General features: G+C 53.4%; 5 protein-coding genes across 5 annotated transcripts; 4 read left to right on the top strand and 1 right to left on the bottom strand.

The window, feature by feature from the left end:
- Positions 1–383: 383 nt before the first annotated feature.
- MAM_00743 (E3 ubiquitin-protein ligase) lies at positions 384–3,959 on the top strand (the record flags this gene model as incomplete). Its single annotated transcript, XM_040819542.1, has 3 exons — positions 384–883; positions 949–1,145; positions 1,210–3,959. 3 exons carry the CDS (start codon positions 384–386, stop codon positions 3,957–3,959), a joined length of 3,447 nt encoding a protein of 1,148 aa, XP_040682807.1.
- Positions 3,960–4,422: 463 nt separating this feature from the next.
- Positions 4,423–6,186, bottom strand: MAM_00742 (Six-hairpin glycosidase; the record flags this gene model as incomplete). The annotated part of the gene is made up of 4 exons (XM_040819541.1): positions 4,423–4,510; positions 4,570–4,895; positions 4,955–5,779; positions 5,875–6,186. The coding sequence occupies 4 exons, from the start codon at positions 6,184–6,186 to the stop codon at positions 4,423–4,425; spliced, it is 1,551 nt and encodes a 516-aa protein (XP_040682806.1).
- A 1,681-nt stretch (positions 6,187–7,867) lies between these two features.
- MAM_00741 (electron transfer flavoprotein) lies at positions 7,868–9,756 on the top strand (the record flags this gene model as incomplete). Its single annotated transcript, XM_040819540.1, has 2 exons — positions 7,868–9,576; positions 9,657–9,756. 2 exons carry the CDS (start codon positions 7,868–7,870, stop codon positions 9,754–9,756), a joined length of 1,809 nt encoding a protein of 602 aa, XP_040682805.1.
- Positions 9,757–13,777: 4,021 nt separating this feature from the next.
- Positions 13,778–14,727, top strand: MAM_00740 (TATA binding protein; the record flags this gene model as incomplete). Its single annotated transcript, XM_040819539.1, has 4 exons — positions 13,778–14,019; positions 14,086–14,173; positions 14,235–14,649; positions 14,711–14,727. 4 exons carry the CDS (start codon positions 13,778–13,780, stop codon positions 14,725–14,727), a joined length of 762 nt encoding a protein of 253 aa, XP_040682804.1.
- A 1,126-nt stretch (positions 14,728–15,853) lies between these two features.
- Positions 15,854–17,272, top strand: MAM_00739 (fructosyl-amino acid oxidase; the record flags this gene model as incomplete). Its single annotated transcript, XM_040819538.1, has 1 exon — positions 15,854–17,272. The coding sequence occupies one exon, from the start codon at positions 15,854–15,856 to the stop codon at positions 17,270–17,272; it is 1,419 nt and encodes a 472-aa protein (XP_040682803.1).
- Between the last annotated feature and the right edge of the window lie 98 nt (positions 17,273–17,370).

Here is a 17,370-nt window from a genome sequence, read left to right as displayed (position 1 = left end):
CAGAAACGAGCTGTATGTACGAGCAGGGAGTGGGAGTTCTGAGAAAAGCAACTTGGCAGCCCATCCATCCATGAATCACATGTGTTTTGTCTTTGACTTGGAGTTGGGTGCCGGCTTACCTAAGCAGTCTCTTGAGACACCAGTCTTAAGCATGTCATGAACCTCGAGATGCCCAAGGTCATCCCCACCCTTGTCGCACCCAGCAGTTGACCAGTGATTGAGAAGCTCGAAGGCTTGCCAACCCTCGCATCACCAAAACGATATCAAGTCGTCCCCTTGACCCTCCCAACTCATCAGCTACCTGGCCTTGAAGACACTTGAGTTCTTGATCTCGCTCTACAAGCAAATCTGACTGCGGGTGATGCTTGGGCCTGTCACCCGCCATGTTCTCGACTTTTACCGGCAGTTCGAGGCGTCCCCGGAATGTCAACCTGAGCGGGCAGGCCGGTAATCCATTTGCCAACACATCATGGAGTCCGGCTGTCGTCTCCAACGCAACGAAGACCGTATCAGATGCACAAGCCGAGCGAGAGAAGCGTTACTTGGAAAGGCAAAGATTAAAGGCCGCTGCCAAGATCCAACGCATATGGCGCGGCCACATTACAAGACGCAACTTGGCCAACCAAAGACGAGCTATCTTTGATAACTTGTATCGCTCTTCATCAGCCATTTCCGCCGCCGAACGTCTGCCTGTTGCTTTTAGCCTTCTGCTCTATTTCTTCTCCAGGCGATCCGACCATGATATTCAAAGAACTTGTTTGTTTGCCCGAGATTGCGAATCGGCACATGTCGACCATATTGCCCCGCGCGGTATCCATAGATCACGCCTGAGATACTTGGCTAGTATTCTTGTTTCCACCCTACATTCCGTGGCTTCAGAAAAGTACGGCTATTGATACGCTTGAACGGAAATCTGCACACAGAACAAGAACTGATTTCAAATCCCAGGGCGTTGACTCTAGACGTGTCGATCATTCTTGGACTCATCACCCGATTGGCAATTTACGACTCTCATTGCATGGCAGACTCGCTTGACCAATACTACACCGCCCTAGCTACCCTTTGTAAGGGGCGAGAAGCCGAAAGATGGAACGAGCTCTTGTTCACGTCTCTAATAACACCTCTCCAGGCCAAGTCAAACAATGGTAAGTCGTAGGATTCTAGGAACTTTGAGGCAGTGGGTTCGGTCTGCTGACGATATTGGTTTAGGAGCAGCATATAAAGCTTTTGCGTCCAATTTTTTTACCAGAAGCGACTTGTACCTCTTCGAGAACAATAACCTCCCCTTATCCAGGGGCATCAAAGCCGGCAAGCTCGCAGAATCCATTTGTTCAATATATGAATCCTCACCTTCAACAATGCCGTCTCCGGGCGATTTACTGTGGCTGCTGGCGCATTACATTGGTCTTGGCCGGGCCTCGCTTGAACCATCCGCAAGGCTCTCCTATCTTCGAGCTCTTCTGATACAATTATCGTATTTGTCATCAGAGATTAGTATCAGGATGAGTTTCAAACCCCAGGTCGACGATTCAGACGACGAGAATGACGGCGGTCCGTTGCTGGTCCTTGCCCCGTACGTCTCCTCGCAACTGCTATCACTTGTGGATCATGATGGAATATCCAACGTTCTTCGGGACTTTTCCTCCAACTTGGCTCGCTCCGACACAGAAGAGGAGTCTTTTGGAACCAGCCTGCTCGCGGGTTATCTATTAACTCTTTCACACTGCTTTCCAGCGAAAGCCGATGATATGAGAATGAGATTGTTCCTTGAACAAATACCGACTTCCGTTGGGCCAATACCCACGGTCAAATTTCTTTGGCAGATCATGCGGCAGACTTCGGTATTTGACAAAATGAGTAGAGAGTCAGAAAACCCCCTGGAAGTCATCCGCCGGTATTTTCGAGGCTCGTTTCAGTTGTCACAAGATAGCACCGAAGAGCAAGAATGGCGAGTAATTCTTCTCTTTCTGGACCTCTATACATTTATCCTGCGCCTCAGCGATGACGAGGACTTTTTGAGCGGCATGAAAACGCAAATAATTGATAATGATGCATCTGACTCTCGTCTCCGTCAATGTAGCCTGTCACTAGTGGATGTCGAGGCTCTGACAACGTTCCTGAAAAACACAGCTTTCGTCCTGCTCTATCAGGCTCGGGAAATCTCGCAGTCGCAGAAGATGGCGGATGGGGCAATGAAATCACGGCTTGACTCATATCCTGAAGCTGGCAAGCACGGATCTGAGTTGGCAGAGACGGCCACGTCACCGGCGTCCACAAAGGTTGACTTGGATGGCCTACGTGCTATCATAACCACAGCGCTTAAGATGCTCTACGAAAGAGACTCAAGAAAACACTTCCTCCCGACGGATCACTGGTTGATGAATAACAAGCTGCAGCAGGAAGACTTCATCAATGCTGTCATCACTGAAGAGGAGCGACAGATTGAAGAAGAGGCCGAAGAAAGCGGCGAAGACGAGGCCCCTATGAGCGGAGGATTCAACCAACAATCCAACTTTTATTCAACCATGGCCGGTCAACGGGTGTCTCGCCATGCTCGCCTAGAGGGACTAAAGAGACAGCAAATACGCTCTCAGAGGGAGCGAAGGCTCGCCGAAATGGGCCCCAAGTTGGAAATACTAAAGCATATGCCCTTCGCAGTTCCGTTTGAAACCAGAGTCAAGATTTTTCGCCAGTTTATTAATCTGGATAAAATCCGGCGCGGTGTGAACAATGCCTTCGGACTGGCACACCTCTATTCCAGACACCATGCCAAAATTCGACGCGGCCAGCTCTTCGAGGATGCCTTCAACCAGTTCTACCAAATAAATGACGGACTCAAAGACACGATTCAAATCACATTTGTGGACCAATTCGGTACACCCGAAGCGGGTATCGACGGTGGTGGTGTGACCAAGGAGTTCCTCATTGGTGTAACCTCTGAGGCTTTTGGAAACAAGGAAGATGGGACAGGAATGTTCAGCTCCAACGAACAGGGGCTGCTTTTCCCTAACCCTACGGCTGTAGACACGCGTCGCGAGCTCGTTTCGCGACAAGGCTTGAAAGACGACGACGAAGACCACAGGGATGAAGTGAACGATTTACTGAGGCGATTTGAATTTCTTGGGCGCATTGTTGGCAAGTGTTTGTACGAGGGTATCCTGGTAGACTTGGCATTTGCCGGATTCTTCCTCTTGAAATGGCCATCTGCTGGCCCAAACGATGAAAATACGTACAAGGGGAGCATCAATGACTTGCGGGACATGGACGAAGAACTATATCTGGGCTTGCTGCGACTAAAGAACTATCGAGGCGATGTATCTGAACTGGGCTTCGACTTCACCGTTACAGACCAGGTCTCTCCACCCGGCGCTCCAGTCAAAACCATCACTCGAAAGCTGATCCAGAACGGCGACCAAATTCCTGTCACAAACGACAACCGCCTCCTTTACATTTCATACGCCGCTCGCCACCGTCTTGTCGTCCAACCGGCTCTCCAAACAGCTGCTTTCCTCCGCGGTCTCCGCTCCATCATCCCCCCATCATGGCTTTCCATGTTCAATCAGTCGGAGCTTCAACGCCTCGTAGGCGGGGATTCTTCCGAAATCGACATTGACGACCTGCGTCGCAATACTGTGTATAGCGGACTCTACGAAGTCGGCGACGACAACGAAGAGCACCCCACCATCAAGTCGTTTTGGAGGGTCATGGAGGGCTTTACCGATGCCCAACGAAGAGACGTTCTCAAATACGTCAGCTCGACACCTCGTGCACCACTACTTGGGTTTTCGCAGCTCCGTCCGAAATTCAGCATCAGGGATGGAGGCACGGACGAAAAGAGACTTCCGAGTACCAGTACTTGTGTCAATTTATTGAAACTGCCTGTATACACTAGCGAGGAAGCTCTGCGGGAGAAATTGCTGTACGCGGTCACATCGGGGGCAGGATTTGACTTGAGCTAGATGGCATTTAGGACTGGCTGCTTGGGCGGATACATGGAGCGGCGTGACATGGACATCTATGGACCGCATGGACGGCGTTTTGAGCGATGCATATGCAGATAGGCGTGGAGTGAACACGTCCATGTTAATCAGTCAAAGGTGAACTTTTCTTTTCTGCAGCTTCCCTTGTGTTTGGCATGGCGAGCGCAAGCGTGCGTATACAGCAAGTCTTGCAATACAGCGAGATCAAGTCTGCCGCCGGGCCGCCTTTTACCATGACGGACCCGGACTCGCGGCAGAATATCAAGCATGCGACATGCCGTTTGCAGGGCCTGGGCGTTCACGTCTACCTTTGTACCGGTTGTGTCAAGCATCCCCGAAACAAATACACACTGACAAAGAGAGAGGAAGGCCTCGGTATTGATGGTACGGGATAATTCATTGTATATGACTACTGCCTATAGGGTGGGTGGTGATATACTTTCTACTGGTAGCTCTTCGCAAGGAGATGTGGCTTTCTGTCCAAGAGGTCGAGAATCATCTGACCAAAGAGACCATTTGCCCATGCAAACCTGCAAGTATCAGCAACCCGATGCGCTTTTGGGGGGGGTTTGTCGTCCTTGCTACTTACCAAGATCGGGTCCACTTATTACCATCGTGCACGTTAACAGACTCATGAATGAGCCCAAGTCCGCTTGTTGCTCCCATTAGCTGTTTAATACCACGCACAATTTCGTCGTCATCACTCGAGGTCATGGTCTGCATGATGACGCCCATCGGCCATGCCATCCCGGGACCCAAGTGCGGTCCGCCAGTGGAGTTGAGAACTGGTCCGAAGCCAAAGTATGGGTTGGAGCGGGAGAGCACGAACTGGCGAGTGCGCCGGTAAACCGGGTTGGTGCTGGGTTTGAAGCCGATGTGAGGGATGCTTAGCAAGGAGGGGATGTTGGCATCATCCTGTACCAAGACTTTGTCAGCGATGTGTACTGCAGACGATATCGTGCAGAGCGACGCACCATGAGGTTGTGAGAGCCGAAACCATCGACTTCGTAAGCGTAAATGTCGCCAAATTTTGCGTGTTTCACAATACCGTACTGCTCAATGGCGTTTTCTATTCCCTGCGCCAAGGTCGACATTTCCGAGGCGGTGTCTATGTCTATCGTATGCATGATCTCGGCACACGCAGTTAGAAAGCGTGAAAACATCATGTTGGCCGGTATAAAGTACTGATAGATGGTGGAATCGTCCGACGGTCGAAAGAAGCTGCGCACAAGGCCAATGTTGCCGGCAACTGGGTTTCCGTTGCCCCCGTTTGTCACCGTTTCTGTGGCACTATTCGAATCACGGAGCCATGTATACGGCGACTTGTTGACGTGCCCATCCTCGGTGTAAGTACCCGTCATCATGTCATTCGCCAGCTTGAGAATGGTTTTGACGGCATCCGCCCAACCGTATTTACCAAAAAACTCGGCATCACTGGTGACATCATAATAGTCCCATGATAGTTGAAGGAAAGCTGAAAGAGAATCGAGTTCATACTTGCACTCCCACACAACACCGGGGTCGTATGGTGGGTTGACCGTGTCACCACGCTTGGCGAGCAAGCCACGCTTATGGTTGACGAGTGGAAGTTTCGAGTCGGGGGGTGGTTGGAAAGCATTGCAGTAGGGGAATTTGCGAATATATCGTGATTGAAGGTTGATGGTACCGCGGTACAGACTGGCGATGTTGTTGGTGGCGTTGCGAGAAGTGATGTTGAGGATTGGCTTGTAAGACTGTAGCTGGTTGGCGCTGTCACGAAGCCACATGGCGTGGATGTCGCCAGTTGTTACAAAGGCAAGCTATATGCAGAATCAGCATCTGATGCATAGGAACGTGTAATGACCAAGCTTGGTCGGTTGGGCTGGCATTTTCCGGGTTCATGATGGGATGGTACCTCTTCGTCGGCATTATCCAACGCTTTGCCATGCCACAGAATCGTGGTATCCACGGTGTTCGGCCAAGTATTCAGAAACAACCTGTACAAGTCCCTGTCTTTGATCATGGTCTCTGCTTCCCTCAAGGTCTGCTCCACCTCTGGGACGACATAGGATCGACATCTCGCTTCGGGGCGCTGATATGGATACTTCCATCTGCCGGAGGAGTACGGAGGGTGTCGCAGGGCCGCGTAATTGTCGTAGGCAGGACAATCGCTCGGGACTTCTGCCACAGCCGCACCGGCAATGGCGATGAGCTGCATCCACTTCATGGCTCTGTGCCCGTATCGTATCTCGGCGGTTTGTGATGTATGGGCCCAGTGACAAGAAACGTTCGAGCCTTGAAGCTCCAGCAACGAGAGGGAACAGAGGTGATTCGTCCTTTGCAGGTGAGACCCGACCAAGGGAGGAAGCCTGACTGCCTGACTCCCTGTCTCCGAACCTCGACGATCGTTGGCTAGGTTTACGAGTCGAATTGGCTCGCATTCCGCGCTTCTACTGCCCTTTTTTAAAAGCAGCCACGGTGGCTTCACTCACTGCCGTGAGACCAACACGCCGCAATACAACATCGTTGACCACCGACCAGGCCTTCCCCTCTCCCCTCTCCCCTCTCCCCTCTCACCTCTCCTCGGCAGTCATGTTGATCGTGGCCATTCTGCTCAGGAAAGCGCCGAGCATCCTCTAGAGAATGCGGGGTAGCCCGGGCCTCCGTTGAGCTGCCAAAGAAGCCTTAGCGTCATTATGAATGGATATTGACTTGTCGACGGGGACATCATGTTGCATCGGGGAGAGACGATGGCCTGTTGGCTACTCCGTATTGTTAATGCCAATGACAAGGATGGTGGTTGTGTCATGCGGAGAAGGTACATGAGGGCTGGGGTATTCTGCTCGTTTCCGTGCCATCGTGTCTTGTTGGTCCCATGCAAGACAATCCCCGCATTGTTCCGAAGCCGAAGATGATGGTTCGGATGGCCGCGTACTCATGTCGGCTGCAGTTCGACGGGCGTGCTGCAGCGTCGGTAAGTGAGCTTCGTATGCCATGCTAGTCTCATCGTGTTGCCGTCAGGATGCGTGCCAAGGTCAATGCTTCCGCATTTCTGATCAATCAATCATGGGGCCCCAGGGGCTTGTCGGATTCACAGGACGGAGCAAGCTGGAGAAGCCCGCCAGTGCAGAACAGGAGATGGAGAAGCACTGACACAAGGGACGTGCGGAGTTATGCGAATGGACAGACAATTGAGTCTCTCTTGACGGGCTGGGCTGCGTGTTCGGCTGACAAATGTCATCATGGCAAGTCCTCGTCAGTCGTCAGTCACAGTCACAGGCAAAGCCATGCGCACACACGGAATCACCTGAAGTCCTTCCCCCTCCGGGAGCCCTATTTCGCATGGCTGGCTTCTTTTCGAGTCTTGATTTTACCGTCTTCCTGCTGGTGCTGGATGGCCCACTCAAGTTATTCGCTTCGTCTCGACCCATGAGCCCATGATGTCTGTCTGTATATGCCCTACAAGCCCGCGGCAGCCTTCATCTAGCTTTATAAGCTAGGCCTCTGCTCGCCAACCCGCGATGTTCATCTTCTTGAGCCTGGCTGTGGCCTGTTTGCTCCCTCATGACGATTCTGGCCAGACGAGACCTCGACCACCGCCGCCGGCTTGGATCGGCTTCGCAAGCTCAGGTGCCCCACCATGGCCAACCGACCAATTGGGTTGCGGTCAATGTCATAGGTCTCGGAGAGCTTCCACTCGCCGGCTCATCTTGACGTCGGCTTCAACCTTGGGTCGACTCCCGGAAGCACGCCTCTCACACAACGATACCAGGTGCATCACAGGGACTCTCGCCAGTCACCTAGCAGCAGCCATGTCGGCTAGGTGCCCCGTGCCAGTGTCAAGATGCGTCCACCGCAGCGCACCATCGGTTGCGCGCTGGACGCCCCGACGCTCACTCCCCGCCGCCATGGGCTTCATGTCAAGAACCCCTCGCACGACGACGACGAGGACGCGGCCGCTGGCGCTGCAGCGGTTGGCCGGCATGAGGCTGTTCACCACCAGCCGTCGATTGTACAACGCCGCCGCCGACGAAGCCTTCGATCCGGCCTCCATTGAGCGCGAGTCTGACGAGGTGGATGTGTGCATCGTTGGTGGCGGACCCGCGGGCTTGAGTGCCGCCATTCGGCTGAAGCAGCTCGCCAACGAGGCCGGCAACGACGACTTGAGAGTCATTGTCCTCGAAAAGGCCGGCGATATGGGGGCGCACATCCTCTCCGGCGCCGTTATCGAGCCCAGCTCCATTAACGAGCTCATCCCCGACTGGCTTGACGAGGAAAACCCAAACCGTTTCGAGCACGCGACGGCTGCGACCAAGGATAGGATGAAAATCCTGACCAAGAACAGCTCTTTCCCCCTCCCGGAACCGCCGCAGATGCACAACCACGGCAATTACATTGTCAGCCTGAACCAATTCGTCAAGTGGTTGGCCGAGCGGGCCGAGGAGCTCGGTGTCGAGGTATATCCCGGGTTTGCAGCGGCCGAGGTTCTATACGATTCTGATGGCTCCGTCAAGGGCGTGGCCACGAATGATTTGGGCATTGGCCGTGATGGGAAGCCCAAGGATACGTTTGAGCGGGGCATGGAGTTCCACGCCAGAGTCACCATGTTTGGGGAGGGCTGCCATGGCAGTTTGAGCAAGCAGGTCATTAACAAGTTTGACCTCCGCAAGGACAGCCAGCACCAGACATATGGCCTGGGCATCAAGGAAGTCTGGGAAATCGACCCGGGAAAGTTTGACAAGGGACTGACCGTCCACACCATGGGCTACCCTCTGCCAAAGGACGTCTACGGCGGCTCCTTCATGTACCACTTTGGCGAAAACATGGTCAGCATCGGCCTCGTCGTCTCGCTCGACTACCAAAACCCGTGGATGTCGCCGTACCAAGAATTCCAGAAGCTCAAGCAGCACCCCACGTTCAGGAGCGTCCTCGAGGGGGGCAAATGCATCTCCTACGGCGCCCGCGCCCTTGTCGAAGGCGGATTCCAGTCCATCCCCAAAGTGGCCTTCCCGGGCGGCGCTCTCATTGGCGACTCGGCCGGTTTCGTCAACGTGCCCAAGGTGAAGGGCACGCACAACGCCATGAAGTCGGGCATGCTCGCCGCCGAGGCCGCCTGGAACGCTCTCGGCCAGAGCGACCAAGGCACCGTATTCCTCTACGACTACGAAGACTCGCTCCGCAAGTCGCCCATCTGGAAGGAGCTCAAGGAGGTTCGCAACATGCGACCCTCGTTCCACTCGCCACTCGGTGCCATCGGCGGCGTCTTGTACTCTGCCCTCGAAGCCTTCATCCTCAAGGGCCGCGTCCCGTGGACCTTTGGGCACAAGACCCCCGACTACGCGGCCACCAGGCCTGCCGACCAGTTCCCCAAAATCGAGTACCCCAAACCCGACGGCAAGATCTCGTTTGACATCCTGACCAGTGTTTCTCGAACCGGGACCAACCACGAGGAGGACCAGCCCGTCCACTTGCAAGTCAGGGACTGGGATGCGCATACCGAAAAGGCGTACCCCCCCTTCAAAGGTATCGAGAACCGCTTCTGCCCTGCCGGCGTGTACGAATACGTCGAGGATGAGTCAAAGCCCCACGGCGTCCGGTTCCAAATCAACGCCCAAAAGTAAGTACATGTCCGGCTTGACACGCACCGCACCCCCGAGGGCATACAACAATATACTAACGGGTCGGTCGTATCTCCAGTTGCATCCACTGCAAGACGTGCGACATCAAAGCTCCTCAGCAAGATATCAACTGGCAAGTTCCTCAAGGTGGCGAAGGACCGAAATACTACTTGACTTGAATCTGTTTCGATGTACATGACACCGGCCTGCTTATACATTTTACTGTCGTCCCCTCTTGGCATTATTATTTTTATTGTTTGTTCACGTAGACGCACGATTGGCCGCCGGGCAAAGATTAACCGTTTTGTACATAGGATCAGCAAATCAGGCACCAAAAAAGAGGGGCAAGGAAGACGAGAATACGTATCAGGCTTCATTCTTCCCGGATCTCAGTAGCGGAATGCTCCCGACAACTTGTTGACATGGCTATACGTTGGCGTTTGCGTAGAAATAGGCGCCCATGCCACGTGTCCGTTCCAGTGAAGTGAAATGGCCACGTACTCTTCACCGCCAGCCGCCGCGGATACTGTTTAGCATGCACTGTGCTCACAGGCACGGGCGCAGAGTGGCTGGCTCTTTTCGCTCTCACCCAAGAGGATGGGCGGTTAGCTTGTACGGAGCACGGGAGTCATTGACATCATGTATGCACTCCTTAATAACCATTAGATTACCATGCTTTGTCTAGGGGTCCAAACTCCGTCGCCTGTTTGTCGACTAGAAGAAGGGTCCGTCTGGGGCCTTTAGTCTCAAAGCGGAGAGCTCCGAGAGCTCCGATTCCACCGGCGGCTCTGCAATGTCACGAGAAAAAAAATTGTTAGTGCAGTACTTCCTGGGACCGACCCCTACAGGCGGGTCTGCGTACGCAACATGTCACTCTACTTGACCATGCCAGGATCAGCAAAATTTTCCCTTTGGACAAGCCAGATGCCACATGAAGAAATTTCAAGCTTTGCGAGGCATAACGAGACTGAGCCCGCGCCGTGACGAGGCCAAACGCAATTAAATGCCAGAGAGCGATTTTTCGGCGCTTGCCACTCCCAAAATCCCCGTCAATATGTCGTGTTTGGTCCAGTTCGTCCAGTTCCAAACCAGCGCCACGGGAAGACGGGGAAACGAGGCCCTGGTATCGATACCTGGCTACTTGGCCAGTCAGAAGCCGGAAACGGCCAGCCTCCTGGACGAGCAATGCACAGGCCAAAATGGTTGGACAGGAATCCATGACTCACACAATCGAACACAGCCGACACTTGTCGCCCCCCTTTTTGCGGTAAGGGTGGGAAAGAGGATGAAAAATTTTGCTTTGTCGCGACTTCGTCTCAATGTTCTCCGTATGCGACGCCCCGTTGCCAATCCCCTCCTTCCGCCATGGCGGCGCATCCTTTCGTTGACTGATTCAGGTTCAACTTTCAAGTACCGTGGCACCTGCCAAAGCGCATGGCAACCAGTTGACCTTTCCCGACAACCATGGGTATTTTTGTGGTAGCGGACGAATAAGGGTTCAACGTATCTCCCAACCAACTCATCGCTTGGAGGAAAAAAATTGCGTAACCTTGTACCGGTGAGGACGGGCGGCTACGGTCGATGCCAGAGGAGACAGGGTGGATGTCCCAGACCTTGGCGAGTGGTTTGGTGATGTCTCTTGTGCGAGGGTGAAAGGGGGAGGGGTGGTGTTTGACTAGGCAACTAGGGTTTCCTTGGGGGCACTTCATGGAGATCGAGTGGACTTGGGGATGGGGGCTGGGATCTACGGCGCGAACAGCTCCACGCGCTCAGCCCCTTTGTTCCAGGAGTCCCTACCCATGGCGGCGAGGTGTTGGCTGTCGTCTGGCAAGCGGGCGGCTGGTTAGTCGTGACACTGTGTCATCGGCCAGTGCATGCGCGTAAAGCAATCTGATGATCCGTGGTCGAAACTCGTCGTTGTTGCCCGGCGGCCCGTCGAGACTCGATTATCGACGCACGTTGGAATATTGAAATCTCACTGCGACTGAGATGATAAGGGTGGCAGCGGTGACGCTGATTTCATCACGTGCCTGCGTTCCGCTGGCTGTTCTGAAGAGTCGCAGAGTTGAAGCAAGATACTCAGCTGGGTGAGCAAGTGGTTGGATTTAAAAACAGAGGAGAGTGTGGCATGAGAGAAAAATGGTTAGGTTGGGTAGGGCACACTTGTAAAGCGGTTGTGGTGGTGTCTGCGAGGCGAGAGGCTGGCGACTGGATGGATGACGCGACCGGGACAAGACAGACAGACGCCTTCGTTGACTGATGAATCGCTCTTTGTTTTTGCTTTGTTCGGATACATTTGGGCCAAAGAGGGCCTGGCCAACCGGTGCCACTGAGAAGCAAATCAGTCAAAAAATCAGAAGTGAACATTGCCCGGGAAACGAAGTACGGAGGACTGGGACTGGGACGTGGCTCTGACCCCCTTTCCACTCGTCTTCTCCTCGTCTCATGCCGGGAGACTTTTGAAATATTCTGCTCACCTCTCTGGACAGAACGCGGCGTGTTTGGAGTATGTGCCATGTCCATTTGTTCCATCCTGCGCAATGTTGCCTGTTGCTCCCCGTCCCCCCCCCCCTCCCCCGCGAGATGGAGTAGATTGCAATCTGGGGTGAGCAGTCAGCAGCCGTGTACGGAGTCGAGTCGGAGTAAGGTCCTACAATTACCATAATTGATAGATAGAGCACTTGGAGCATCAACGCTCCCTGCTGGCCCTTGGAGGCGAGACGTTGACCTCCTGGCGGCGGTCCACCTCGACGCTCTGGACGCCCGACCACAAGCAGAGTGAACTTATACGGATTTGCATGGGTTGGGCTGAGCTGGGATGCGCTCCTGATGTCGTCTTGGCCCGTCAAGTGCTCGTCGAGACGCCGTTATCTGCGCTGGACTGCTGCTGCTGCAGTTGCGCACATTCCCCGGCCGGCCAAGGAGCACATACGTGCTGCGCCCACCGAGGTACCTCAGGTGCCCAAGTACTGCTCGCCGAGGTGTGATAAGGCGGTACCTCAGGGCTCCACCCGGGGCAATCTGAGGTTGCCCGGTGGAGAAAAAAGGAGATAAAGTCGCCACCTCTCTCGCCGTTGATTGGCCGAGCCTCATCCTAGTGCATGCGCTAACCTGAGGCCAAACTTCCCAGCGGCAACGCCACAGGCCTGCTGTTGCCTGGGAGAACAGTCGCTGTGCAAAATTATAAGTACCCAGCCCTCCCCCAGCCCGCCGGTCGTGCAGTTCTTGCGCCGAAGTCCCGACCGGTTGGCCCTACGTACCTCCCACCACGTCGGCCACACCATTTGTCACAAATTCTTCTCTCCCTCCTCTCACCCGCACGTCACGCCCCACTTTTCAAACTGTTGCTGAGTTTTCGCTCCGCTTCGCTTTCCACCTCGGATTTCTACTTTCTCACTGCCTCGCTTGTTTGGCATCGCCCGACTCTTCAGTCGCATCGCAGTTCCTCTTCACACTTGCAGCACGAGCCCTCTGCCAACTCGGCAAATCCTCTGTCTCACTCCTTATTGCAGCAAGGGCGTGGCCCATCCGGAAGAGCAAACGGAATCTGCAGCATCGTCGCCAGGTTGAACGGCGTCCGACGTTCTTGACAGCGACGAGTAGGCAATAAAATCGAACTGAAACACGTTCTTTAGCCCGTCGCCCTAGCCTCTCCTTTCACAGCCGATCTCTTGGGTCGCCGACGAAGACAGTAAAGCGAAATCTCATCGTTCTTATCGTCGCCATCGGATCGTTGCGAGTGCGTAGACAACTAGAAGAGATTTAAAAAGAAGATTCTGAGCTTGCCTTGAGGTGAACAAGTCGGGTTCTATTCTGGTTGAGACTGTGCAATACGAGCGAAACATCTCGATCTTGATCCCATACATACTGGCGTTGCAGTTAGCGTCCGCACGTGGTCGCCGCATCGCATCGGAACCATCGTCTGAGCACCATTCTGTAGGGGAGACATTCACTTGTTCATCTCCCACGAGTGGTAAGAGTCACCCTTTTTTTGTCAGCATTCGTACCTTTGTCTACCATTCACAAGTCGAGGAGTCAAACGAGATCTTGCATGTCAGCAGGTACTTTGACCTTGAACGCTGACATGGAAACTCCGGCTGCCTCTTGCTTAATCTGCTTGTAGCTAACAATATCAGCAGTTTTGCTCAGCGCTCCTATCGCCGCTTTCGTCTTCTGTGTTTGACAGCGATCACTCCCATCATGGAAGGCATCCAGACACATCCGTCCAACGCCGCACAGGCAAAGGCGTTTACTGCTCCCGGCTCGTTGTCGTTTCCGGGAGCTACGAATGAGTTGACACCGCCGGCGAGTAGTGGCGATGCCATGCAGCGGCCAGGGGCAAATGGCCAAAACGCAGCTAACGGAAATGGGGTGACTCCCGCGACTCCTGCCGCGACGCCTTCTGCCACGCAAGGTCCCAGTGGCATAACTCCTACTTTGCAGTATGTATACTCTTGAGTGGTCGGGCCTTTGTTATGTTTGGTGACGCTCATCGCCCAACTCTCAAGGAACATCGTGGCCACGGTCAATCTTGATTGCCGTCTGGACCTCAAGACGATAGCCCTGCACGCCCGAAATGCGGAGTATAACCCAAAGGTACAATCCAGCCCATTTCCATACCATTCCAAGTACACTACATGCTGACATTTTGATATAGCGTTTCGCCGCCGTCATCATGCGTATTCGTGAGCCCAAGACTACGGCTCTGATTTTCGCCAGTGGAAAGATGGTGGTTACTGGTGCCAAGTCTGAGGACGACTCCAAGCTGGCATCTCGAAAGTACGCCCGCATCATCCAGAAGCTTGGCTTCAACGCCAAGTTCACGGATTTCAAGATTCAAAACATTGTCGGTTCTTGCGACATCAAGTTTCCCATTCGTCTGGAGGGTCTGGCTTCGCGCCATCACAATTTCAGCTCTTATGAACCTGAACTGTTTCCCGGTCTCATTTACCGCATGATCAAGCCGAAGATTGTTCTTCTCATCTTCGTCAGTGGCAAGATCGTTTTAACGGGCGCCAAGGTCAGAGAGGAGATCTACCAGGCTTTCGAGATGATTTACCCTGTGTTGCAAGGTTCGTATTCCTATGCCCAAACTCACCTCCAATTCTACGTCACTAACAGTGCTTCGTACAGACTTCCGAAAAGTCTAGACGCATTGGGCTGGTCAGGCGGCTCTCATCCACCTGGTGTATCAACACCCTTTCTATTTTTTTTTACTCTGCATGTACGACTAGACCATTGGTCATGATACCATGATTGCTTTACTTCGACGCAGGATATTCCCATGCTTGACAGGCCACAATCAAGCATCACGGACTTGCGACTGTATCATTTGATTTAGCATTGCATCGGCGTTGGCAAAGAGGCTCGGCAGGGGAGGCTTACTGTTATCATCTCTTTTACATGCGACGGAATTGGTTCAGGTAGAAGAACAAGACTACTGATCCCGCGACACTTACATAGATTGCTTATGGTATGTTTCGGATCGGTGCGCCGCCCGAACAGCCACCCTAATGCTTTCAGGAGAGAAGATGGAGTTGCGGAAAAGTGGAAGGTGAGGAGAAAATTCAAGTCACTGGAACTCGACAGTATTTATATCCAGTTTTGCTTTTTTTTTTTTTTTTTTTTTTTGAAGAAAATCAGCTTGCGCTGTGCATGCTGTGGAAGTGGCGGATCCGGGGGAGCCTTGAGCTCGTGATTGCCATCGCAATGACAACCTCACTGGGACCATGGAACGCGCGGTCATTCGCTTCATCGTCGTGGTTCTCAGCGTCAGGCACTTGTAGTAATTGCATTCCTGTCCCCCTTAATCATGGCTTTGAAGACCTGTGACGTTTTGCCTGCGGCTCTGTATGCTTGTGAGGGCAGTGACATGGGGATGCCAATTTCGGAAAGGCTGACGAGTTTATTCGGGGTTTCGCGATGACTTCGCACAAGGGCGCGTGGTTTGACTGAAATGTCCCGATGATCGGCCTCGGGACCCCACTAGTCCATTTCGAAACACTACTCCGTACTTACGGAGTACGAGGTAGGTAGTACCTACCTACGTAGATACTTGCTGCCTGCCTAATCGGTTCAGTATACGGAGTACGTGATTGTGTTTCTATTTACGGCAGTACTTCCGTATTCCCCGCCTTCTTGAGCCGACACAAACCACTTTGCTCTTGAATTGTATTGTTGATCTTTTCTGGGTTCGCCCTGTAGTTCTTCATTTGGACGAAATTCAAGGCGTTGCTGACTCTCTTGGTCCCTGTGCTGTGGCCTGTGCTTCAGCAAATGGAAACTACGCCATCCTCCGTCCTTATCATAGGCTCTGGTGTCTTTGGCCTCAGCACCGCCTGGGCAATCACAAAAAGGACGCAATTTGCCAAGACCTCCATTACAATCGTCGACAACACTGCCAACGGTTCATTCCCGCCAGATGACTGCGCCAGTGTCGACTCCTCGAGAATCATACGAGCCGATTACGCAGACCCTCACTACACCGCCTTTGCGACAGAGGCTCAGAAGGAATGGAGGAAGCGAGGTGACGACGATCTGGGGGGCCAAGGCCGTTATACCGAGTCAGGGTTTGTTCTGACGGCCTATGAACCCAACGAAATCAAACCCGGGACAAAGTCTGGCATGGATTATACCAGGGAGAGTTGGAAGAATTGCGTCGACGTTGCTGCCAAGGACGGATACCCGGCAGGCAGAATCAAGACTCTGGAGAACACCAAGGCTCTGAATGATTGCCTGGGGACCGATACATACCCTGGTGATTGGGGTTATCTAAACACCTTGTCCGGCTGGGCTGATGCTGGACGGGGGATGGAATGGCTCTACCAACGGGTAAAGGCGACGGGACGGGCGGATTTTGTCAGCGCAAAAGTCGACTACCTGGTAACTGAAGGCGACAGGGTCATTGGCGCAAGGGTGACGGACAGTAGACTCGTCACTGGTGACGTTGTTCTTGTTGCTGCCGGAGCCTGGACGGGATCTCTGGTCGACTTGAGAGGCCGAGTTGAGGCCACGGGCCATGTGCTGGGGTATGTTGACATTAGCGACGAAGAACTCGCCCTGCTCTCCAGACAGCCCGTTGTTTTGAACCTTTCCTCTGGGCTGTTCATCATCCCACCACAAGAGAGGACTCTGAAAGTCGCACGGCACAGCTTTGGCTACCTGAACCCGGTCGTGGTCCACAATGCCTTGCCGCCGTCACCATCATATGAGAGACGTTCTTTTATTACGTCTAGACCGTCAACAACTAGGGACGGCGTTCTTGCCCGCCTGCCAGACGAGGCGGATGCTGACCTGCGACGCGGACTTGCCAAACTCTCTCCTGTCAAAGGTCTTGAAACCAGACCTTGGAAGGAAACGAGGCTATGTTGGTATTCTGATACCAAGGATGGTGATTGGCTAGTTGACTGGCATCCTGGATGGAAGGGTCTGTTTATTGCTACAGGGGATAGTGGCCATGGATACAAATTCTTGCCGCTCTTAGGCGACAAAGTGCTGGATTGTATGCAGGGCCAAGGGGGGGCGCTCGGCGACAAATGGAAGTGGAAGGATATCGATGACGAGACCGTTGGAAAGGAAACGAATGGCAAATTCAAGGGCCTCACCACGATGGATGGAAGTCGTGGGGGGGATCCCGGGATGGTGCTGGAGGAGGAGTTGAGGAAGAAATCTGCTGTCAAGGTGGCAAAGCTATAGAGCATGCGAGCGAGCCCATTGCATTCTACAGAAGGAAACTCATCTTTTCAAAACTCGAGACTATACTGTCCACGCTCTGTACGGACTACACCGACTCG

This window comes from Metarhizium album, assembly GCF_000804445.1.
Source record: "Metarhizium album ARSEF 1941 chromosome Unknown scaffold_1, whole genome shotgun sequence".
Classification (NCBI taxonomy): Eukaryota; Fungi; Ascomycota; class Sordariomycetes; order Hypocreales; family Clavicipitaceae; genus Metarhizium; species Metarhizium album.
Note: the sequence above shows the minus strand (reverse complement) of the source record. Positions and strands in the feature narration are given on the sequence as shown.